Source organism: Populus nigra, chromosome 1 (genome assembly GCF_951802175.1).
Source record: "Populus nigra chromosome 1, ddPopNigr1.1, whole genome shotgun sequence".
In the NCBI taxonomy this organism is placed as follows: domain Eukaryota; kingdom Viridiplantae; phylum Streptophyta; class Magnoliopsida; order Malpighiales; family Salicaceae; genus Populus; species Populus nigra.
This window is the reverse complement of record NC_084852.1, coordinates 20,241,013-20,266,375: the sequence shown is the minus strand read 5'-3', so window position 1 is coordinate 20,266,375 and position 25,363 is coordinate 20,241,013. Positions and strand designations below refer to the sequence as shown.

General features: G+C 34.5%; 2 protein-coding genes across 7 annotated transcripts; both read left to right on the top strand.

Annotated features, from left to right (window-relative positions):
* Window positions 1–7,307: 7,307 nt before the first annotated feature.
* LOC133697770 (uncharacterized) lies at window positions 7,308–11,598 on the top strand. Of its 6 annotated transcripts, XR_009842927.1 has the most exons (10): window positions 7,310–7,580; window positions 7,720–7,793; window positions 8,176–8,318; window positions 8,408–8,454; window positions 8,559–8,667; window positions 8,809–8,870; window positions 9,416–9,530; window positions 10,306–10,468; window positions 10,755–10,816; window positions 11,146–11,598. XR_009842927.1 is itself a non-coding variant. In XM_062120537.1 (9 exons), the coding sequence occupies exons 1-8, from the start codon at window positions 7,416–7,418 to the stop codon at window positions 10,440–10,442; spliced, it is 852 nt and encodes a 283-aa protein (XP_061976521.1). In that variant the 5' UTR covers window positions 7,310–7,415; the 3' UTR covers window positions 10,443–10,468; window positions 11,146–11,598. The 6 variants fall into 6 exon arrangements, 4 of the variants coding, with proteins under 4 accessions (XP_061976545.1, XP_061976521.1, XP_061976529.1 ...); XM_062120537.1 differs by lacking the exon at window positions 10,755–10,816; XM_062120545.1 differs by lacking the exon at window positions 10,755–10,816 and having other exon boundaries at window positions 11,143–11,598.
* Window positions 11,599–18,468: 6,870 nt separating this feature from the next.
* LOC133680996 (uncharacterized) lies at window positions 18,469–19,039 on the top strand. The gene has a single exon (XM_062104075.1). The coding sequence runs from the start codon at window positions 18,617–18,619 to the stop codon at window positions 18,809–18,811; it is 195 nt and encodes a 64-aa protein (XP_061960059.1). The 5' UTR covers window positions 18,469–18,616; the 3' UTR covers window positions 18,812–19,039.
* The last annotated feature ends 6,324 nt before the right edge of the window (window positions 19,040–25,363 follow it).

Genomic DNA, 25,363 nt, shown 5'->3' with positions numbered 1-25,363 from the left:
ATGCAAATGATTCCTTGGATAATTTAATATTCACTGACCAACAATCAGTTCTAAGAAATGTATTAAACCCCACATCACTCTTACATGTCCTTGCTTTTGGGACTAAATACAAAGTCCAATTGGCCCCCCTGATGTTAAATTTTCGGTTCCTCATAAATTCATCATGTGAGTAGGGCCCTTCAAGGGCATTTTAGCATGTCTGGGTGAAGTTGGTCCGGGACAACGAGGGAGACAGATTATGGGCAATGAATGTCTCACGTCATCCAAATTTTTAATTGGTTTAGATGGATGCCATGCAAAAATTTGTCTTATTCAAAAGTCATTTGAGTGTTAAAATTTGATTTCTTTTTCTTTAAAGTTAATTTTTTTAATATGTTTTTGGAATGTTAAGAGGAATTGATACCAAAAATATTTTTTTAAAAATAAAAATATATTATTTTAATATATTTTCAAACAAATAATATTTTAAAAATCAACTATTATCACATTTTTACACTTCTCAGACAACACGTAAATATGTCTTAAGCCTTTTGAGTATCAAATGTATAAACCTGGTAAGAATGGTTTACTTGCTGGGGCAGGAGGCCGGAAAACTTTATGGCGCAGAAGGCCATACATATTTTGATTGTAGCTTTCAGTGATGGTGGATGATAAAGGGAAACCTCTTTGTCAAGCCTGTCGTAACATCATAAAGGCTCCAGTGGGAAGATAATGGGGCTCAGAAAATGGTCCTCGAGTCCCTCGGGGAAAAAGGAGGAAGATATACAAAATCCTTGATTTATTAAATCTTTAGAAGGTGATTCTAGGCACAAATCAAAACTGAAATGGCACCAATTTAAGCAATTGCAACTTACCATTGTTCCTGCTTTGAATCTCATTGCTAGTGGGCCTAAATGAAATAGGTTCAATGATTGTAAAGGCAAGTTTCGGTGACAGTAAGCAATGAAGGGTGAGTAAGAAATGGTGTCTTATGGTTTAATAGCAGGATTCTTCTGCAGTAATACACCATAGAGTGTCTTGATTTTTGGCAATAATTAGCATTTTGTTCCTTAAAAGTTAATTTTATCTTGAGTTTTTCAGCAGTTTCTTCTGCAGTAACACGCCAAAGGAAGACGATAACATCCCTGAAGTTGATCAAGCTAGCAAACATTGGCCTGGCCTGCCATGAAAAGCTCTCTGTGGTATTGTAATGGAATTCATTGAAAAATCCCAGCTTCTGATAATTTATAATAACTAAATGATTTTTTTTCTTTGGTCATCGTTCTTAACTTATGGCCTCCACCTGACCAGAGTTTCTGGTTAATTTGTAGGCTTATAGGTGTGGTAACACAAACGGAGGAGGACCTAAATCAAAAGGACAAAGAATGGCCTCATGGTCCAACCAATTCATCCTTTTCGGTCTACCACTAGTTGAGCCTGGAATCAACTCTGGGGCCATTTCACTTTCGAGTTATTGAAGCACAGCTTACTAGCAAAAACCTAGTGTGCTAGACGTTATATTCCTTGATTATGGTCCAATAATTGACATGCACTAACCTTTAATTTCATGGCTGTTCCCGTGTTTTCTGCCTAGCACAAGTGTCCAATAATTCAAAGCTATTCACCCTTGCCTGTTTGGGGTGGGTAATTATAAGCCTTGGATACCAACGGTGGTTATTACTATTCAAGTAGTTTCGGTGTTTATTATTCTTAAATAAGATTTTGAGTTTGAATTTTATAAATGGAATACATTATCATTAAATAAATTTATTTTTTAGTCGGTTAATTCAGTTCAATCAAGTTAATCAGGATCTACTAAACTTATGAATACCGAAGTTTAGGCCAAAACAAAACATGCCTTATTATTGATTGGTGATTGATAATTAACCAGTGAATATTGCATATATTAAGCTAGATTTCTAGATTCTCATCATGCATGGCCTTTATTTTCATTAGTTTCAAATGGCTTTCTTCAAACATATGACCAATCAACGCCGACAACTCGACGGCCCTTCAATTTTTTCTGCAAGGCAAATGAATCAAAACTAATTAATTATGCTCAGGCTGGTTTCAATAATACAACAGCATGTCTTTTTTAATCACGATAAATGCTTGCAGGAGCTCCTTATCAAGAACTTAAAAATTCTTGATTTGTAATTAAAATATATAGGAAAACACCCTAAGAATCCAAACTCTTTTTAGGATGCATGAAAAGGCTACTACATACATACACGTCATGCTTCTAGAACTCATTTACTTTCCAAAGATGATTTCCAACCCAATCATCCAGCTCATATCCGTACTCCTTTTTTTTCTTATTATATTTTCCCTTCAAATCAGCAGGAAATTATCATGAATTTACCAGAAATATATAGGGTGTGGAAAATTCATTGGATTGTATCATGAATTGATGCTTTTGCCCTCCATCATCTCAACCAAAAAAATAAGCTGAGGAGTAAAATAATCTTTTCCATGCAATTCACTTGTCATTTCATCTTACTTAGAGGTACAAAGGTCTTTTCCTCTTTTTAGATCAGTAAAATATACCTTCATTGTTCTTAAAAATAAAAAATCATATAATTAAATTGTAGGGTTTTTTTTTTAAGATTTCATATTTTCTAACACAATAGGTTCACTAAAATAACCTTTGTTTCAAAATTAGTTCAAGCTATTTTTAAAACCTTTTTCGTATTTTCAATTGGTTTTTTCTTTTTTGTTCTAACAAGGTTGGTAAATGGGTAAATTATTATTTTACACTAATTAAAATTTTTTTTTTAAAAAAAACATGTTAGTTGTGTGGGAGGACGCCGAGGCGCTTCAATGACGCATGTGTTGTACTCTAGTATTCAAAAATTTACTCGTGTCATTGGATTTCTCATAATGTCTTTTTTCTTCACAGGCATTGCGTGTTTGGTTTTGCTAGATAAATTATTGTTGGAGTTGTTATCTTTTTTTCTCCCTTGAAATTCACGACTAACATTTAAAATTTCAGGGCAGTCTCCTTGTTTGGGTATATTTGAGTATCAATCCTTATTTTTTTGATTTTTTAATTTTTGTCCTTTTTCTATTTGTAAGTTTTTTATTTTTTTTTTCAATTGCATCCCTCAATTTAATTTTTTTATTTTTTATTTTTTCAAATTTCATCCTGATTTTTTTCTTTTTTTCTTGCATATTTTGTAAACTTTTAATTGTGTTTAATTTCATCATTTAATCAAAAATTGTAATTTGTTGATTTTTAAAAATTTGATCCTCATTCTCTTAATGGTTTATTCTTTAATTATTTTGTGAAATTGATTTTTTTTTTCAATTTAGCCTTTCAATTCAAAATTTTCAACATGGTTTTTTCATGTTTGGTGCTTTCGATTAAATGGCTCAAGACACGAATTTTATAGGATAAGAAGGGTTGGCATCATTTTACTTTTGGACTTATTTTTTTCCATCTCATAATTCAATATTGGTCTTTTTAAAAATTAGATTTCATGATTTTCTTTGTTTTCTTTTCTATCAGGTTATTTTGATTTCATAATCTGACCTATGATTTTGGCGAGTTAAGCTAGACAGACTCAAACTGTTTTTTTTCTTACAATTGCTATTTTTTTTTTTTTATCTTTTTACATTTTTAGTTTTTTTTTAAATTTCTTTCTTTAATATTTAATTAGTTGAGAATCGGGTTTCAAAGTTTTTTCAAATTTGTTGCTTCTTGTAAAATAACTCGGGTTAAAAGTTTAATGAGTTAACATGGTTGACATCGTTTGTTTTTGCTCCATGTATAATTCCATATTTACCCTCCATGATGTCTCTAAATTGACCCCATGCAATCTCTTCTCTCCACATCCTTTTATGTTCCTTTGACATTTCTAGAAAGAAAGAAAACTAAGGAGAAACAGAAGAACGGCTTACAGGATCAGCACCGTTTGCATTATAGCCGTTCTCCTCCTCTCCTTCACATTGACCTATGCTGCCTGGCCGGAGCCAGCCTTCCATGATGTAACTCCGATGGACAATCTGTAAGGGGTACGTTAACATATATTTCTTCAACTTTTTTTCTTCAGCCAACTTGCTTGTAGTTTTTGTTTGCTTAATTAATATTTTTTTCTTCTTGATTTGTTGAAGGATAATGCTGAACCAGAGACAGTTAAGGTGGAAGAGGGCTGTGAAGGAGTTGGAGAAGAGGAGTGTTTGATGAGAAGAACACTTACAGCTCAAACTGATTATATCTACACGTACTGAAACAGAAGCCATGAACTCTTGAGGATATCTTGCATTTGCATGCTGTTCAATTTTGCTACTCAAGACCGCTTGCTCTGTGCATACAACGGAGTTGATTTCATATAATAAAACGTATTGTCATGGTGATTTCATATACATTTTACTACCTTCCATTAATAGTTTATGTTCCGCCAATTAACAAATTAAATTATTTTTTTTCTGGTAAGAAAATAGTCCCTAGCTTGATGATATTTCCACTAATGTCTAGACATGGAATAAAATAGTAGAGTCCATTGATTGATTATGTTAGGTAGAACATAACTATTTTTTTCGAACTAGCTAGCTAGAACCACACAATATTTAGCGCATCCTTAGTTTAAGAAACAAAGTCTTAATTACCTTAGAGCATGGTTAATATTCCAATGCTTTTTAAAATGTTTTTTTTTATTTATAGATATATTATAATAATTTTTTAAATTTATTTTTAATATCAACATATTAAAAAAATCTAAAAAAATTTAAAAATTTTAATTTTAAATAATTTTTTTTTAATCAGCATTTTTGCCACGGAAACAAAGAAGGTCTTGCCACACAACTTTCCAAGCACTTTGTCTAATAATGTTAAGATATTATAATTTCTGCAAGAAAGTAAGAAATAAAAAAAAAATACCATCATTTATGCAATTATGAGTTCATCCCTCGTAAACACTAGCTGATCAGGCTGCATTAAGAAACAGAATGTTACCCGTATAGTAAAAAACTAATTGATTACCACGCTATTCCGCTAGCTAGGTCACATTAAACAAAATGTTCAAGTGAGAACAATATTTTTAAGAAAACAAGAAAGATTTCAAACAAAAGTCATTCACTTGACTGAATCTGATAAAATTATAATAAAATCAGTTAAGTTAATAACATGATTAAAAAAAAAATATAACAGTAAATTAAAATAATTTTTTTTTGACAAAAACTGTCTATAAAATATGAGCTGACAATATCATACTAGGAAGAAAAAGAAAGAATTACCTATTAGAGACTCGTTCTCGCTTCGTCGTTGACACCGTCCCGCCACCAGAAAAAACTCACTGAAATGGTTTTCATGTCATAGCGAAAGACTGCACGACGACATTAAAAGAGGTTGCACGTGTCATTAGAGAAATACTTAAAAAGCAAACCAGGAAAAATATCATTAAATGAGCATTTCATGCTTATATTTAATCAATTAGTTTAATTTAATTAAAAAACAAAAAATTCTTTTAAAAAACTAAATTTAAAAAGAAGGACAATAAAAAAGACCCGAGATAACTCAAGTTATTTTTTAAATTAGTGAAAATCCTATAAAAAAATAATGGAACCCAATCTCTAATTAAATAATTATTGAAGGATGAAACTGAAAAATCATGAGCTTAAAAAGAAGAAAAAAAAACAAGTTACCTCGGTGAATCTACTAAACATTGATTAATCTTTCAAACTCGCAACCAGTGAGATCATATACTTAAGTTCAACTAAGAAGGTTATTCCAAGCTAATTTAATGTTGACGGATAAAATTAGAAAAATATTTAATTTAAAAAAGTTGTCAAAGTAATACAAATAACAATAAAAAGAATAAGGACCAAGTCTGACATATACAAAAATTGAAAGAGAATGAAATTGAAATAAAATTTCAATTTTATAAATAATTTAATATAAAAAAATAATAAAAAGACAATGGATCAAATATGGAAAAACAAATTTAAGGGTTGTTTTGAAATTTTAGAGGGCCAGGTGTGAAAACCGAATTGGAGAGAGAAAAGAAGAAAAAAAAACCGTTGTTAATGCCAAACTAAAGGTTTGAAGGCCACACCCATCATCTAGGGATGGAGGCGTTGTCAAGTCGATTAGAACACCTCCTAGAAGCCTATGTTTGATCGTCAGACACCACCGTTCACGACACTCGAAGAGTGCGAATTAACTCACATGCTAACACGTGCATTGCACGAGTCTACTATCTTTTGAAAAATAATATATATTATCCATTAACATATCAATTTGCCCCTCAGCCTACAAGAATATAACAAGAAAAAAAAACCTAGGGTGAAAAGATGAAAAAGCTATCGGACAAAAGTTATGAATTTCTAATTCTAAGATTAATTTGGTCACTGTACTGTGTCTTTAAAAATATAAAATTTAAATAGCTCCTTCAATGTTTTTTTGTTCTCAAAAGTAACTTAGTCATTTTACCATAAAAAATATATAAAAAGACTTTATTATTTTCAATATTCATGCCAAATGTTTTTAAATGTTTTTGGCGCAAAACAAGAATTTCATTATCACAATGAGCATAAATCTATAACTACAGTCTTTTGACATTGTTAAAAGCAACATTTTGTTTTAGTTTTTTCTTTGTTTTGTGATATTAGCCATTAATGTCTCATGTAAAAAATAACTCCCACCGTCTACCATGTGTATAGACTCGGCAATTGAGTCAGATTGGGTTATCTTATTTATTTATTTATTTATGTTTCTTTTATCTTTTGGGTTCCTTCAAGTTCATACTGTATTTGAGTTTGGGCCCCCCCTTGCACACTTGATCCCGACGCAGACCCATCGAGGTTGATGCAAGTTTAGATCAACCTACGAGTTTGAGAGTTCATTTCTTTCTCCCTCATTGGTTCTGTATATTGTCCCTGAACCCAAAAGACCATGGCTCGGAGAAACTTCCAGCTTGCCGTTGAGATGGGAGGAAACCCAGTTCAGGTACTCGCATTTAGTTGCAATAATGCTGAATATAAATGTTTTTAGTTGCAATGATATGACATTTCATCAATATCTAATTAAAATATAAATAATAGCTTTAAACTTGGTTATAAATAATAAATAATATATTTAATATACACAAATTGGGCTGCATGTATGGGCCAGAAATTTCATTGGTATAATGGGCCTAACTGGGTGTAAATAGGCATTAGTCCAGTTAAATGTCCATAAATAGGCCCAAAGAAAATGACTGAATGAGGCAGGGCCTTAGTCATATCAGTAAATCAAGTCTGGACTAATTGTAAAAAGGCCATGTTTTGATGCTTATCACTTTACTCTTGCAGCCCCCTAGTCGCAGCCTCCTGGCCAAATGTTTAAAACCAAGACCAGAGGCAAAAAAACTCTGCGAACAAACCCAGAAACACTTTTGTCTGTGGCAGTGTTTTATCTCTCAAAGTTATCTACTGCTGCTGCTTTTCTTTTTGGGCAAATGCAAGCGTTAAACCCAATACAACCTGGTTTTACCAAACTCTTCAACCGCCAATTGCTTAAACCCTTAAACCTCCGTGCATTCTCATCATCATCAGATGATTACTCCAACCAGTCACGTGGTGGCCTCCCTCGCTTCTTCTCTGAAGAACTCCCCGCTTCCAAGGCACCGTATCTCTCTTTTGTCTTACAATCATCCTTTTCAATCACTTACTGCAAAGATAAAATGAGGGTTTATTTACATTCAATGCTGTGCTTATAGTTTTGGTATTATTTATTCCCTATTAATCGAGAATGGTGTACAGGGTGGCGTTGTTCGTGTACAAGGCGATGAATTCAGGCATATGACTAAAGTTTTGAGGTTGGGCACGAATGATAGGTACCCCCTTTGATCATTTTTACTCGCTGGCCACTTGTATTTTTTGGACGCCATTTGTGCTTATGGATACGATTCTTGTAAGCAGGCATCTAGTGAGGTTTCGCATCAGTATATTGAAAGTAACTTATTGCTGCTGCTGTTGTGTTCTTGATCATTTTACGCAGCAGGGCTTTCTCAAATTTGTTTTGTAAATGCGTTTGCTTTATTTTATTGCTAGTTTTGTTTATCTGATTGCATTTGTGATCCAAATAATCCAAATTGTTTGAACTCTGCTCTGGCAAATAATTTAAAGTGGAACATTACCATTCTTGTTTTAATCTCAAACATTTATGGTTTTCTGGTTCTGAAAAGAATGGTGATTCTCTGAACAATTGAATGCAAGGGTAGAGCTCTTCAATGGGAAAGGAGGTTTAATAGAAGGGTGCATAGAGAGAATTGACCGTACTGGACTTGATTTTGTTGCACTGGAAGATCCAAAATTAGTCCCTCCTCTGAGCACAAAGTGGAATGTATTTGCAGCATTTGGTGAGTTTGGTAGATATGTGCATAAAAAATTATTCACAATCTTTTAAACTCATCCCAGTCATCGCATTTTCAAACTTCTTCTCCCTTAGGTACTCTAAAGGGTGATCGAGCTGACTGGCTTCTTGAGAAATGCACGGTATGACTTAAATGTACAAACAAAAAACTTTTCTGCTTGAGCTATTACCATTTTAATCCCCTTACTTTTGTAACTGTTGAGTCCTCTGATTTTCCCTTCCTTAGGAACTTGGAGCTCATAGTGTGACCCCTCTACTGACTGAACGTTCTCCATCAATCTCAGAAAATCGAGTGGACAGGTTTCGACGTGTCATTTTGGCAGCAACTAAACAGAGTAAATAATTGCTCCTGCAATATTTTTCTGATATTGTCCTGTTAAATTGTCATTGAGTTGTGGAGGTTCTTATCAGTTTAATTTTGGCTCTCTGATCAAAAGATATTTATTAATTTTCTTTTAACCTTACCTCTGTACCAGGTCAGCGGTTGCATGAAATGATTCTAAATCCTCCAACTAAAATTGTTGGCCTTTTGCCCCTGGTGAGTTCTTCCCTCCTTACACTAAAAAAATCGAGCAGCATCTTGGTTCAAGTTGGAGAGATTTACAAGTGTTTGTGGAGCTTCTTGGTGGTTTAGGATTTACTAGTGTTATAATTAGAGAGAAAGGGAACTGTCCAGCTCGTTCCTTGCCACCTATTCAATTAATTTGATTATGTGTTTCTTCCTTTTTAACAAAATCTCAATGACATTTGCCAAGACGGCCGATAACATAACACGACCTGGCATATGACCCATGATAGCCCAGGATATAGTAAAACATAAGGAGTAAATAGACTAAACCAACTATAAATCAAAGCCTCCACAACAATCAAGAACATATTTGTTACACGTTCGAATTGGCCATCTCTTGTACTTACCATGCAACAGATGCACCAGCATTTGTTTTGTTTTTCGAAACCATCTGGGACTGTGTAATTGATGCTGTTGCCAACAATGTGCAAAGGAGTGTTTGAAAATATGTGAATGTTTCCCTTTTCATCTATCACTACTATGTTGAGCTTAACTTTGTTTTTCGTGTTATATAGCTTGCCCAGTCGAAGCTATCTTTTCTGGCAACAGCAGGAGCTACTCCTGTTGTTAGTGTATTGACTTCCTCAAGAAAAGAATCTAGTGGATTGATGATAGTGGGACCAGAAGGGGGTTAGTACACATCCTATGTTAGTTCCTATTCATCACAATTTTCTTTTGCTGCATATCTGGGCAAAAACTACTTGGTATGTTAGTCTCTGTTAATTTTCTTTTTCAGCTGCTTTTCAATGTTTTTTTTTTATATATATATATATAATTATGTTATCAGTTGGTTTAAATTGCTTTTATTTTGTTAGGAAGTGCTTATGGTTTTTGAAAATATTGATGCTACTGGTGCTCATATCTTGTGGCATATTTATTCTGTTATGGTGTGATGGTTGCCATGCACTGTTTCCCCACTCACTTTCTCCCCCTTCTTCTTCTTCTTTTTTCTTCTTCTTCTCACGCTGTGGCTTCTATGTCGTTCAGATTTCACTGTACTGTCACCTGATTTATGATCTGTCATGGGATATGTGTACTTCAATGGTTCTTTCTTTGTCCTCCTTGAAATCTCAAACTGATTTTGTTGTTCCCAATTTAGCTTTCGCTTCCCCAAGTCGAATTCCCTCTTTTGTTGATTCCCTATCAGAAAACATGCTGAAGTTCTTGTTCCTGGATCATACCTGCCACATCCATATTTGTGGATCAAGTTGCATAAAGAATAGGAATCTTTTAATCTTGATTTCTTCTAGCCAAAAAATTCTTGTTGTGAAATATAGTTGCCTACACTATGATGGTATTTGGATGAAACTGTATGCTTAACTAAAATGCCGAGATTCTAGCTCCAAATGCCTGTTTTCCTTTGGAAAATAAAGTCAGTGTGGATTTTTGTTGGTGCATGCTTTAGACTTCACGGAGAAAGAAGTGAACATGATGATGAAAGCTGGCGCATCAGCTGTTGGTCTTGGACCCCATCGCCTCCGTGTTGAAACTGCAACAATGGCACTTTTGGCTACTCTAATGCTATGGTCTGACTCCCAGTAGTATTGATTTCTTCGTCACATTTGCAAGTAAGCTTTTCACAACTTTTATCTTACACCTTGCCAATCTACAATATGTCAGACTGGATGAGTCTTTAGCAAATCTGATTCAAAGTAGAAAGTGATCTCCTCGATCCAATTTAAAGTCGGACTTCATAAGAATTACACCTGCCTTAGGGGGGCATGCCATGTAATTATCTCAAATCTTAGTAAAACTAGGTTTACTTTTAAGTTGACTGGTATATTTTGCAATCAGCATGCTTTGTGTTGTTTGCATTTTAAAACTATAACAAGTGTATTTTTTCGCCTCATGCAGGCCAATGATGAAATTTTTTTGACTAGGGTTGATGAATTGTTCAGTTTTCCGGTGTCATCCAGGTCAATATATTTTTAATATAGGCTTAAACAATTTTGTTTAAACATGCTCCTTTATCAGTAGAGGGCTTTTCTATTCGCTGAAACTTTTATTGCATGTGATACATGTCAAGTCAATGTATTATAGATCGCAGAAAACATATCTTTTGTCCTTGTTTATCGTCGATACTTCTAATATTTAGCTGACCTCTCTGATTTCATTGATATTTCTTTATTTCCTGAAGTTCTAATTGAATTGTTTCTCTTGTTATGCTTGAATATCCTGAAAATCTGCTGAGCTGATATTTTTAATAACTTGGATATTGTGTTTGAATTTGAATTTGCTTTAGCAGCGAACATTTAAGAAAAAGATCAATAGCATGATGCTCGGAGCTTGGTGGGGTGGGGTGGGAGGTTGTGGCAGCTGTACTAGAAGAGGTCTTTGCTTTTCTACGCATCAACATTTATTTAATATGCTCTCTTACTAAAACTGGTGGGAAAAAAATTGAGTGGGCATATTGACATTGAGATCCCCCAAGTCTGGCGGTGCTTTATTCTATGTCCGACCACTACGGTCGGCTGCTGCTATGATTTACAGGATAAAGCATTTATATGTTGCACATGCTCTCCAAAGTCTGCTATTAAAGCTAATCCTTAGTTTATTTTTCTTAAGAAAAATTATGCCATGGGGCGTTGTGAGTCTTGTGACTTGTGATTCTGCTCTTTTTGAGAGCATTTTTTACGTACTTGAAGAGGGTTTGCACATGCCTACCCTCATCGTGGGATATAGGGGCTTTTTTTCCCTATCTTGATTCCTGATACTGCTTGTCAAAATTGCTTAAACTCTGGTCAAAGATTCGTCCAATGGTAAAGTACTCAAGCTAAAGCCCTGGGAGTTGGAAATATCCAGGTTCAAATCCCTCTAATCCTGGTACCAAAAAACAGGAAGAGGTTGCTAACACTTTCTTGTATGACTTTGCGAACTCCTTGAACTCTCTCTATGGGGTTTGAAGTTTAGGCTGGTTCCTCACTTCGAGAGGCGTGCTATTCCACATCATGTAGAACGCTTTGGTGATCAAGTTGTTAGTGGTCTAACTACAATTCATTTGATTTTGAAAGCTATCTTAAAATTGGATTTCTCCTCTCAAACTAGCATAAATATGCTCGTTCCTTGTTTTCCTTTCTTGCTCTAGTTTCTCATTTGGAGGGACTTATTAGTTCATGCCCGATCCACCACACGTTTGGCTGGATTCTATCGTCGAGTCTGTTGTCTAGTATCTAGTGAGCAGATGAATTACTCAGGATGACCTCTTTTACCTCTATTTATGGCTCATTTAGGCATATAAGCACCTGAATCTTGCGTGGATTTGTATCCCTTGCAAGTGTGCTTCTTCTGAATAAATGACTAGACGACAGCTTTGATTGAATGAAAAAAGAAAAGAGACGACAGTTAGGTGATCATACGAGATATTCTTAAATGCATTTCAGTCAAACAACAGTTATATTCAATCAACAAGGCAAACTTTTTCCTGTCTTGGTTTACAAACTAGTCTGGTAGGAGGCAGGAATGTTGCTAAGAGTTCTGGCTCTAGGGGCAGTCAACTTTTTATTTTTCTTGTTTGGTCGTAGAACAAGACAACTGTGATCGGGGAAGAAGACGAAGGGAAATGAATGAAAATAAGCAGGCCTAAATGTGCTTCAGGACAAATCAAGACTAAGCAGTCCGGAAGTAAAGTTTGGCAGTGCTTGAAAACTCATGTGAATGGGAATGGATTCTAAAATCACGTCTTGTACAAGAATTTGCGTTTCAACCATTGTTGTGCTGAAAAATCCCCCTTTTTTGACGGTGATGTCTGTCTATACTCTATTTTTTATTTTAAAATGCTAATCTAAAGGTCAAAACACATCTTTCTTTTATAAGAACATGTTCATACTTTGAAATGATGCAGTGAGAAACTACGATTTGTCAATATGCATGCATAATAAACACAGCACCTTATTTTTATCAGCCACGCTATTATATATATATATATATATATATATATATATATATATATATATATATATATATATATAAACTCAAAGTCAAGGGTCAAATTTGAGATTTGTCCTGGCATTCTCTTATGCTGCTAAATTCTTGTGGTTTCTGAACGTGATTGTCATTGTCTGTCTACTGGGAAAATGGACAAGCAATTAAGAAAGCCTTTGCCTTGAAGAAAAAAATGCCGTGTGGGCTGATACTTCCTTTCCCTCTCTTGATCATTAAGTTGTCAATATTGATTATTGAACGAATTATCTACCAGTCGTACGCATGACCAACCTGCGAGTTGCGAGGTATTGAATGAATGTGAGACCAGAAATCAAATTCTTGACTGGTAATTATGAACTTAAGTCGGGCATGAAATTTCCCAGTAAGTATGCAAAATGCCATGTAATTTATTATGTCCTCCAGGTTCTATCTCACCATGAACAATATTTAGCTGTATGGATTTAAACTCCTTCGCGCTATGATGGATTATGAACAATGTTCATCTTCTCATAATTGATCTTAAATTCAATAAGAAAACAATTACTTGCTACATATGTTAAATCACCCTGTTTATTTTGAAATTGATGGCTTAAATTAAACAAATATGACTAAAAAGTGACAAAAAATAAAATAAAATACAAGTGTATTTAAATCCCCTTTTAATACCAAGCTTATAATAATCAATACGCTATGAAATCACACCATGACTAATTACTTGTCCATTCCCAAATCATTTTTTTTTAAATGAGATTATTTTAAAAAATATTTTTAATTTTTAAATTACAGATTTATTATTCGCTTTCAACTTTAAAAAAACATTTTAACACTTATAAACAAGTGTATGCACCCAATCCTCCTGGTTGCTTTATTTATTTTATGTCTTCGTTTTCATTGGTTATTTAGATGAATAATCCAATTACGTGCCTAATCATGAGATTATGCATAGCATTTATTTTTAAATTTTAATCCCAAAATTCAGCACTACCTGCCGTATTTTATTAAAAATCAATTACCTGCCCTTGTCGTTCATACATTTATGGTTTTTAGACCCATCCTGGTTCAAGGCCCGAGTTTCAGGTTTCGACCGGGTCACCGGGTTGCCTAGGTCAATTTTTTTAAAAAAAATCAAAACGACATCATTTTAGTAAAAAAAAAAACAAAAGTCAACGGGTTGCAACCGGGTTTTGCTGGGTCAACCGGGTTGCCGGATCAACCCGCTAGGTCAACCGGGTCACATCGGGTTCGAGGTCCGGGTTCCGGGTTTCGATCGGGTCACCAGGTCGCCTAGGTTATTTTTTTAAAAAAATCAAAACGACGTCATTTTAGTAAAAAAAAAAGTCAACGAGTTGTAACCCGGTTTTTGACAGAGTTTTGCTGGGTCAACCGGTTTGCCGGATCAACCCACCCGGTCATATCGAGTTTTTTCTTCCCCTATTTTTTTTCAACCCGGTCCGATTCTAGTCCTGGGTTAGCCGGATCCTGGGTGAACTCACCGAACTGGATCAGATTTCAAAACTATAAAAACATCCCTCCATGCCTCGTTGCAATCACTTCTGGTTGCGGGCCTTGCTTGGGTAGTTTGTAATTTTATCCCTGTATTCGAGGGGTGTAAAACCTTTAAAGTGAAATGACTGAATTACATGTATTTCTTTTCTTTTTTCTAGACTAACCTCATAAATATTATAGCAACTATATAATTAATCTCAATTTTATCTCTTTCAAAGTTCTCAATTTTATCTCCCAAAAGTGAAAGTAAAATTAAAAAAAATAAAAGCAAAAGGGACTAATATTATAAAGAACATAATTTTTCATCCTCATTGTTGGATAAATAACTTTTTATATCACCTAAGATCTCTAGAAATCTACTCCATTATTGTATTAGATGCATGCTGATGTTTTGTTTCTCAATGGACACCTTTTTTAATGAAAATAAGCCATTTGACCTTCTCTTTCAATAAAAATGAGTCACCTAACCACAAGAATCTTAACAATTCTTAGGACAATCAAATCTCACGGGAAATGTAAAATATCTCTTATTAAAATTAATAATCTTTCAAATCTTTACGTATTCAATACATAAAGACTTGGGATGCTATTGACGGATTAACATATTTTATATATGTTATTTTTGCTTAAGTCTATGTTTAAAATGGCCACAGACAGGGTAAAAATCTAACATACCTAGGCTTGATAGAATGCCAAGTCCAGATTATATGGGTCTGACTTGCTTTCAAGCCCAACATTCTTAGACTCAGATATGTGTTGAGCCAAAGTACATGTGAGTTTGATGAAATGCAAGATCCAACATCTTTGGGTTCAGATGCCAAACCCATCACCTTTAAGTTTAGGATCATTCTAAGTCCAAATGCATATGGAATTGATAATTATTATAGGCTCCATGTTAGGTCATGATGCTTTGTTTGTTTATTCTTATAACTCTCAACATAAAATGTTAAAAGCCAAGAACAATCACTCCCTTACATCCCTAGGTGTATAAAAGTCTTCTAACGGTCTACCATATTTTCATCAATATTAATATTGTGTAAGAAATATTTATCTGTCATTAATGCTATTAGAAAAAAATGATATTACAACCTCTCCATTCAAGCAATATGACAATATTCAAAGGCTATATATAGTCTCTAAACCACTTAGGTAAAATGTTTATATTTTTATATTTTCTCGGAGCATTATCATACATAAACAAGAATAAACACTCTTGTTTTTTAAATTTAAAGCTTATTATCTCATTTATTACAATATTTTATTAAAAATAATTAACTTTATGATCGGATGATTTATAAATCCCACTAATCATCAACCTTATAAACTTTAAATAAGAGAATATTAATGTGAACGTGTGATTATCCATTGTCCAAATACTAAAAAACCTCATTTTTGAACATATTGAATCTTGTAACATCATCTTAATATTGTACCCTTTTTTTTGGTAAGAAAAGACATTATTTTATATGAAAACTTACATTTTATTTTGAGAAATCCCATAGAAAGTCTTAGTTAAGAAATCAAAATTGTTTGATAAAAAAATTGGGCGAATTTGATACTACCTCCAGAATTGAGAGGTATTTTTTAGGTTTTTTTTTTTTTTTAATGACAATTCTTTTCTCATTGTATCCTACATAACGGCACTTGAATCGTTTGTGGCTAGATGACCGGCAAACACCTGAATACTCTCACATTTATTTATCTGACTTGGTTAAACTGAACTCAATATACACAATAAATAATTGCAGATCATTTAACTGTGCGAGGAAGTTCTGTGGAGAACACCAGTGGATGATTGTTCATCATGGACTCCTTTTCTGCATTTTAGTTTCATCATTTATCGATTTAATTAGAAAAAAGAGGTTGGAATTTGGAATCTTTCAGGGGAAATATTCATAGGTTTGTTCCTCCATGCATCTTGTTGAGTTAGTGCTTAATGCCTTAAACAGTAAACTCATGGTCATGCATGGTAGGGTACGAGTATATATTGGACTTAATTTTCCATCAAAACTTTTCATAGTATATTATAAATTTTTACTTGTAATTAAAGTTTTATTAAAATCTGCATGTATCTGGGTATTCTACTTGGTCACATATTAGAAAAGTATAGAGTGATGAAGTTCAAATGTGAATCCATAGCTTGAAAATAACGTCTCTCTTCCATACCATTGAAAGACAAGTTGACCTTCACCCATCATCCAAGAGCACCGTTGGGCATGTATATCAGAAGATAAAATACAGTGCACGTTGATTACCGGCTAATTTAGGACACCGTTTGGAAACGTCTAAATCGTGTTTCTTCTTAGTTTTAATTATTTTTGTTTAAAATTATTTTTTTTATGTTTTTAAATCATTTTAATATATTCATATTAAAAAAAATTAAAAAATATTATTTTAATATATTTTTAAGCAAAAAATACTTTCAACAATAACATTGCTAAATTTTCTAAATGATAAAATCATAGTTTTAAAATCCAGACCGGCCCTGCAGATTGACCTGGAACCCAGCCGAGCCGCATAAACCCAACCGAGACCCGACTTATTTTTCATGCTTTTTCACTGTAGCTTTGTAGAAGTACCGATTAACCATTGAACAACAAAAAAGAGAAAATAAAAAAAAAAACCATTAAAGAAATCCTTTGCATAAAACCCATCTCTTCATTCTTCAAAGTTCAAAGCTATATCACTATCAGTTGTGATTCGCAAAGAAGAGCATATGAGCAAAAGACTTTAAGGCAACCCATATCGGTTCAGATCTGCGAGCAGAGTAGATAATCCTCCCTCCAGCTCCTCATGACTCTCCTTCTTTCTCTTGCTCTCTCTATTACATCGTTCGTGCCGATTGTGATCTCTTAGACCACAAACAAATGGTGAAGATGAAGCAATCTCGATATGGGAAGAAGCCACAAGTCTAACAATGGGACATCACGACATAGAATAAAGTAAATGTAACAATTTTGTGCAGGCAATAAACAAGATACAACCCATTTTTTCAGAAAAAAAAAAGGATGAATGGGGCAGGGAAAACCCAAGCGGTAATTATGGACCACAAAGAAACGTATTAATCTTGTTTTCAGGATGCTAAGATAACCGGGGTTAGTAACCAGTGGTTAGTAACCACCACTAGCAATATAAGTCATGTCTTGGATTTTATTTTCTAATTTTAGAACTTTATTGTAGAAAACTATTGTGTTGCCTTAAAAACGAATGGGATGCCTTGGCTTTTATTTCATTAATTAATTTTAGCAAGAGAAAAAAAAAAACTGACTTTTAAACTTTATTTTTTAAGTTGATCCGAGTTAATTCATTTGACCCATAACTCGATCACTATATAAAATGATTCATCTAATCGGATTTTAAAACTATAAATAATCAAGCAATTTGGAATCAAGATTTTGCACATGCTTGGCATGACAATAATATCAACGTACATATCCATCGACCAAACCAACATTTTTTTTGTCTCCATGCTAGTAGATATTTTAGAGGATTTTCACATGTTTATCAAAACAAAACAATCCTATAAAAACAAACGAAGCGTGCTAAACTTTTTGTATAGATGACGCATCCATTATGTTTTTCATAGTTGACAAGTCTTCTTCTTGCTCTTGGAGCTCACCGTTCATCATTCACCATATATGTTTTCATATTTTGATAGCAACGAAGTCATGCACTGTTGTTAAATCTAGTCTACTTTTATGGGTTGTTTGAAAAAAAAATTATAATTCAAAGTTTGACCTAACTTAGATTTTAAATTGAATTGAAAAAGATATTAATCCGACTATACCTATTTATTAAAACAATTATTTTTATGATTTAACTAACATATTATCAAACCCAATTCAAAACTAGATTAACACCATGGAAACTTAAAAAAAATAATGTTAATTAACTCAAATTCATTCGATGAATTGCACGAATAATCCAATTTTCTTCTTATATTGTTTTAATATATTTTTAATTAAATAATATTTTAAAAAATCATTCTCCCCAACGTTAGCAAACACATCCCCATTCCAAAAGTTAGGAAGAAACAGCAAATGGCAAACCCGTAATAATCTTCAAAACCACGCCCCATATTTGACCAACATGTCAATATAAACACGAAGCGACACCAAAGTTGAACACGACACATACATAAACTACATTAAAAACAAAGAAAAAGCTTAACCAAGCGAAAGCAGCAGATGTCAAAGACACAAGAGTTATAGAAGAAGAGAACCCAAATTCTCTCTTTCATTTTTCTTTAAAAATCCCAGTGAGGTTTTTGTTCCTGAGAGAGAACCCAGATGGCAATCCAACTAGAAAATCTGGTGCAGTCAATCAAATCAAAAGTTAGAGCCCTGAAGAAGTCCAAGAAACCATACATCAAGATGGACAAGAGCGCAAGCGTTAGGGTTGAGATCCGTAGCAGAAAAGCAAGAAAGCTTATCGACAAGACTCTTCAAGTTGCCGATCGTCCTGGAAAACGTGTCATTTCTTGATTCTCCTTAGCTTTTCCTCTCCAATAAATGCTCTCTATATTTCTGTATAGGTAAATTTTAGATTTTGGTTTTGGTGGTTTCTTTCATGTGCGTGCCTACCGATTCTGTGTTTTATCCAAGGAGTTAAAGCCTTTTAAGGCTGGGAACCGTTTCGGGTCTGGCTTGACTGCAGAATGCTTTGTTTTATGTAGCGATCAATGAAAAGCTTACATATTTTGTTTGCTGTTATTTATTTTTGATGCGGATTATTGTATATATATATTTGAATGAGATGCCTGCCAATGCTTGTTACAGGAGAAACCTGATGAGTAGTCCATCGATAATCTATACGAAACAGTAGCTCTTAAGAATTTTAGCAATTTATTAGTAACTAGGAAGAAGTCTAACGCACGCTCCATCATGTAAACATTTATATTATCTGTTCTACAGTTTTAGGATACTGTGATTTACTATCGACCCATGCCCTAGTGTGCCAGTAATTTTATTTTATTTTTGCTCTTGCTGAGCTACAGCATTAATTTTTCTTGTCCATATAGAGTGAATCTCACCGACGATCTGCCCACGTTACGTTAATGGGTCAGTGGGTTAGTTAGTGCTCTAATTAATGCTCTATGTTTGCCACGAGCAATTGTTTCTTGCAATTGTCAATATAACTGAATAAAGTTGGATGTGAGTGAGAAATAAGAATGCTTTGCAATTGTCAATGGTGGCAGAGTTTGGCAATGGGAAGTTCTAGTCTTGGGCCATTTGGCTCATCAGATAAAAAAAGACGTTTTAGATATTAAGAGTTGTTTTTTTATAGAATTTTTATTTAAAAATATATTAAAATAATATTTTTTTATTTTAAAAAATTTATTTTTAACATTAATACATCAAATCAATCTAAAAAAACATTCACAGCATCAAACGGAATTGTATGGATTTAAAGGATCAAGAATTCCCTATGCTTTTGCAAATGAGAGAAAGGAGATGGTTGCTGTTTCTCAATTTGATCATGTTGAAATCCAATCACAAAGGAGTACTGCACACAACTTCAAGGCTCAACCTCAATCGTCACCTTTTTGTTTTCTTCACTTTCTTCCATTTTTAAAATATTATCCTGTTATTTCTTTGCAAATGGGATTTAGTTTAATAGCTGGGACGTCTTTATCAGAATTACCGATAGAATTAGGATACCTTTTATTTTCTTTTAATTATGTTAAAATCTCCAACACAAATGAAATATTCTTGTAATAATTATTTAGTAGATAACTCAGTGATAAAAACTTGAGATTAAAAAATTTATATTTTTATGATATCAGATTTGAGGCATGTGAGATTGCTAATATAATGACTACTGAAAATTTATATAATCATTAACTTTAGAATCTATAAGATTAGTTAAAATACACATAAATTGCTCAAATATTCTTGTTAATAATAATAATAAAAATTACTCCCCCTTAAGCAATCAAATTCAAATTAAAAACCAAGTGGTATTGGTATTGACATGACAAGAGGCATGGAATTAAGCTCACGAGTTCCTTTTGATTACGAAACTCTAATTCTAACATTAGTCAACTCTGGCTTTTCAACAGGGCAAGACTTGCATTTAATTATTGTTGAATAAAAGTAAATGGTGTCACATTTATTTGTTTGTTTACCATTTTTCCAAGGTCGAGTGAGACTAAACTTCGAGGGTTGTTACAATTCATAGCATGTAATCGGGTGATTTTGACAAGAAACTAATGCGAAGGGAGCAATCCATTGCTGTCAATGACTTGTTTGTGTTTCATTCATTGGGCGCCATTGATTAGATTTCAATGCATAATAGAGAGGATCGTTATAATTGATTTATTTCCCGGCAATGTATGAGCTTTGATTAAACTTCAGCCAAAAAGAAATATTAGCAATTGAAATAAATAAATATCATGAAAACATGGAAGGTAGAACTTTGACCGCGCGCAAGCATCAAAGTCATGGTTATTGGTGTTGAATTGAACCCTAAAAATAAATGTTTTTGTTTTTAAAAAGTGTCTGAGAATGTGATAGTAGTTGTTTTTTAAAGTGTTTTTTACCTGGAAATACATTAAAAAAATATATTTTTATTTTTAAAAATTATTTTTAATACTAGTATATCAAAATAATTAGAGAACACAAATAAAAAAACTTTGAATTTTTTTTAAAATAAACAGTTATGTAGTATCTGCTATTGAATTGCATGTGTTGGTATGATTGATATATAGGATGTAAATATTGGTTTGACCAAGTATATATGAAAAGTTTGGTTGAAGATTGAATCCTAGCACCATATTAATTACGGGGAGGCTGTGGCACAAATTTGTATGGTCCTCGGAAAAGCTTGAAGTCTTGAACGTGCTAACGAATTAACATGCCGGGGACAGATGCCGGGTCTCATCGGTGAATACCAAGTAATAATGCACAAAAAATAACAGAATCATCATTATTTTATAATGACATGCCATAGTTGTTTATTACATAGTAGCTCGTGTTATATCATAAATTGATCTAAATTTTATTTCATTTTCAAAAAAAATAAAATGTTAAGATGACGTAAATGTTTTTTTAAAAAAACAATGATACCTAAGTCATTTACTTCACTCCGTTTAATATAATCGTATTATTTCAATGACATGAATAAAAAAAATACAATGACAATAACATAAAACAACAAAAAAATAGATAACAAAAAAAAAAAAACTTTAAAGTCCAACTGGGTTAGCATGCCAAATATGCGATCTAGTTGTGATACTAGGGCAACCCCGTTGAAAGCAAGTTGAATAAAACAATAAAACTCAATTATCAAACAATTCAATATTAAAAGATGGAATAAAAAAATTCAAAAAAATCAACGAAAAAAAATTTTAAGTTAACCAAGGTTAACCCGTTAACCTCGTAACCATTAATATAGAATTGAGATAACCGCATAGACATAAAAGCAAGAAAAAACAAAAGCACGAAGGGTGACTCACAATAAAACAAAAGTTGAAAGATGAGATCGATTTTTTTTAAAAAAAAGGAGCTTTAAAAAAGAGTGAACTCAAACTATGTTAATATCTGAAATCACGACCCTGTTAATATCTGAGATTGAAAACAAAATTCAATTAGAAAAAATAATAAAAAATAAATAAATAGCAATTAAAAATATAAGGATGAAATTTAGTACAAAAATAAAATGAAATCAAATGATGAGAGACTAAATTGAAGAAAAATATATATGTTAAAAAAAGATAGTTAAGAAATCAAATAGCAATAAAAAGAATGAAGATCAAATTGAAGATAAAAATAAATAAAAACAAAGAATAAGGGTTAAAATTGATATAAAAATAACAAAACCAAATGATGAGGGACTAAATTAAAGAAAAAAATTAAATTAAAAAGATAAAAAGAAATCAAACATAAATCAAACAAAATAATAACTAAATTGAATATAAAATACAAATTAAAAAACATCTTTATATTTTACCAGAAAAAAAAAGAAGAGAAAAGAAGAAGAAGAATAAAAATATCCACAGGAGTTCATCATATTTTCATCGCTAAGATACATCCATCCACCTTGGAGATCTCGACATGCAGCTCCAAACATCATCATGGAAGGCATTGTTTATTTTACCTTGAAAGCAAGTGCACTATTGAGTGTAAAATGGTTGCTTCACTGTTTGAATAAGACCCGTTCCTAAAAAAACACCAAGCTCATTTTGTTTTCTCAATTTTTCTTCCAAATAACTGATATAACTATTAATTATTAAAAAAAAAACAAGAATAAAAAATCACCAACGGGAATAGAGGCAGCAAATGTGTAATCAACGGAGTGGAGAAGGAGGGTTGAGAATTGATGACCTGGGCCAGCCATTGCCGTCCTCATGTTTCACAAGCCCATTTGGAATACGATGGGGCTATCTAACTAAATAAGGGCCCAGCTATTTTGAATGGACCTATCCCAATAAAAAGGGAGGCCCAATACTGCCTTAAAGAAGATTAGGTAAGACATTTTGAATGGACCAAGCATAGTTTTGAAACCCGGCCCGGCCCGGCGGGTCGACCCAGAACCCGGCCAACCCGGGCCTGGAGCCGGGCCGAGTCTAAGTAAAAACCAGCTAGGGATTTGACCCGGTGAAACCCGGTCGACCCGGTGGGTTGACCCAGAACCTGGCCGACCCGGGTAAACCCGGCTGAGACCCGGCCGAGACCCGGCCTTATTTTGTTTGGCAACTATCTTGCTTTTCATCTTCTCGTGGCTACTGCTATAAACTTCTTGTTACTTGGAACGCGTGAAGATCAGATGGTGTAACTCGCTCGACGATCACTGACTCAATCGAGATCGGTCCATGATTCGGTAAAGTCGCCTTATAAACACTTATCCAGTTATCTTCTACGCTTCTTCTGTGGAAGTACAAGGTGGACTCGTCGACCCAGCTTAGTCAACCTCCGTGTTCAACCACCTTAACTCGGTTAGTCCCATCACGAGTCAAAAATATATAGATGTCTGTGCTGAGTTTCTCCACTTCACTGCTCCATCATCTCTCTCCATAAGAAGCGACAACTGTGTAAATGCAAGAAGGAGAGATTGCAGGGCTAAAATCAGCAATTCCATGTGGGGTGAGTCTCTGAGTCACCCCGGTTGTTAACTCGGTTGCGTACACTGCAGCCCAACTCGTCCTTGGCTCGCCTGGGTTTTCATTTGTTGACATGTGTTATAACCTATTTTTGGGTCTCCATAAATAAAATAAAATAAAATAAAAGGGAACACTGTTCATCTCTCTCTCTCTCTCTCTCTCTCTCCACACACTGCCTAAAGCCCCACGCCCCTTAAAACATGGAACAGTGGCCGAACCTAAAGCCCCACGCCCCTTGTCTGGCCGACCAACCGCCGCGTGCCCTGTTCTCAATGCACAACAGCAGGCCGCTCCCCTGCTCCCCACGCGCAACAGCAGCCCGCACCCCTCTAGCCTATAAATACTGCTCTCAACACCAGCAGCAATGATGGGGGGGAAGGTGTGATGGGAAGGACGAGAGGTAGAGTTTTGAACGAGAGAGAGGGATCTTTTGAAACTGAAAGGGGAGGGAAGTTTTGAAACAAAGAAAGCTACTGCGAAAGGGTAGGAAGAGAGGAAACGAGATAGGAAAAGAAGGGGAGAAAAACACAGAAGAAGGAACGAAAGCAGGGGAACCTTTGGAAAGTTGAACGAGAGAAGAGTGAACGGAGAGAAGAGAAGGAAAGGATTTCTGAAACAGAGGGAGGGAAATACAAACACACCAACACTGCCAGTGATCGTCGTTTTCTTGCTCACCTGCTTCTCCCTCCCGCCGCTGCACCATTGGAAGAAAAGGCAGCACCTGCTCCTCTGCACGGGGAAGAAGAAGGAGTAAATAGCTGTTGTCCTCAAGCTTCCCAGCCACTGTCATCTTCCTCCCACCCGTTGCTGCGCCATTTGAAGAAGGGCAGCGGCCTGCAACTCTACTCAGACGAAGAAAGCAGCAGCAAGACACTTTCAGACACCAAGGAGAGCTCATCATCTTCATCCCAGCCATTCCTTACCACCTGCACCTCCATGAAGCTGCTGTAGAGAGGGAAGAACAACGTTGACAGAGGGAACAAAGGAAACCAAGAGAAGAAGCAACGCCTCTGCAGAGGGGAAGCGAAAACAGCTGCCATCATCGGCTTCCTCTCCACCACCAACAACACCTCCACGAAGCCGCTGCAGAGAAGGAAGAACAAGGTTGACAGAGGGAACAAAGGAAACAGGGGAGAACAGAGCTGAAGAAAAAACAGCAGAGAGGAGGAAGAGCAGCCGCAGCAACGCCACCGCCAAACCGACCACCAGCACCACCGTCAGCCCATCTATCCAAGCTCATCATCTCAGGTAACCCTTCCCGTTATCACCGTTTAGGGGTCATCTTCTTGCATGCAGAACGTGCACAGTGCACGTTCTGCAAGCAAGAAAATAATTAGCCGGTTACTGTGCATGCACAGTAATCAGCTAATTAATTAACGGGTTACTGTGCTCATGTACAGTAACCCGATTACTATGCGTGTACAGTACCCCGGTTACTGTACTCATGTACAACACCCCAGTTATTGTTTGGTTGGGCTGAGTCCAGCCCTGTAGAAAGTAGGCCTGTTTCATTTCGAGCCGATTTCGGCCCAATTTCCTTTTGGGCCGGGTCTGGCCCGTTCGAACAAAAATTCTTCAAAAAATTATTTCAAAAAATATGTGATTTTCTGTAATTTTATTACTGTATTTTGATCAATATCGGTTTGTATTTTTATACTGTAAAGATACAAATCCGGTATTAAAATAACCGGTTTTTGTCAAGTTTTCAAAAAATATTTTGTTTTCATGCATACGGCCTAGTCTCTCCAATATATATATATATATATATAAATATTGTAACATCATATTTTCACACAACAAAGGAAATTTCAAAACAATATATGTATTAGCATGCATTTTGGCTTTAATAACCAGTTTATTCAAGCCATGAGAACTAGGCCAATATTTCAAAAATTCTAAAAAATTCTTTTTGTCTTCTTTTAATATCCAGGATTAC

Bases quoted from the DNA above. Each gene is read 5' to 3' on its own strand.
- LOC133697770 (XM_062120537.1), top strand. From the start codon at position 7,416: ATGCAAGCGTTAAACCCAATACAACCTGGTTTTACCAAACTCTTCAAC. The intron at 7,794-8,175 runs GTACCCCCTTTG...ATTGAATGCAAG, and splicing joins AGGTTGGGCACGAATGATAG to GGTAGAGCTCTTCAATGGGA. The intron at 8,668-8,808 runs GTAAATAATTGC...CCTCTGTACCAG, and splicing joins TTTGGCAGCAACTAAACAGA to GTCAGCGGTTGCATGAAATG.
- LOC133680996 (XM_062104075.1), top strand. From the start codon at position 18,617: ATGGCAATCCAACTAGAAAATCTGGTGCAGTCAATCAAATCAAAAGTT.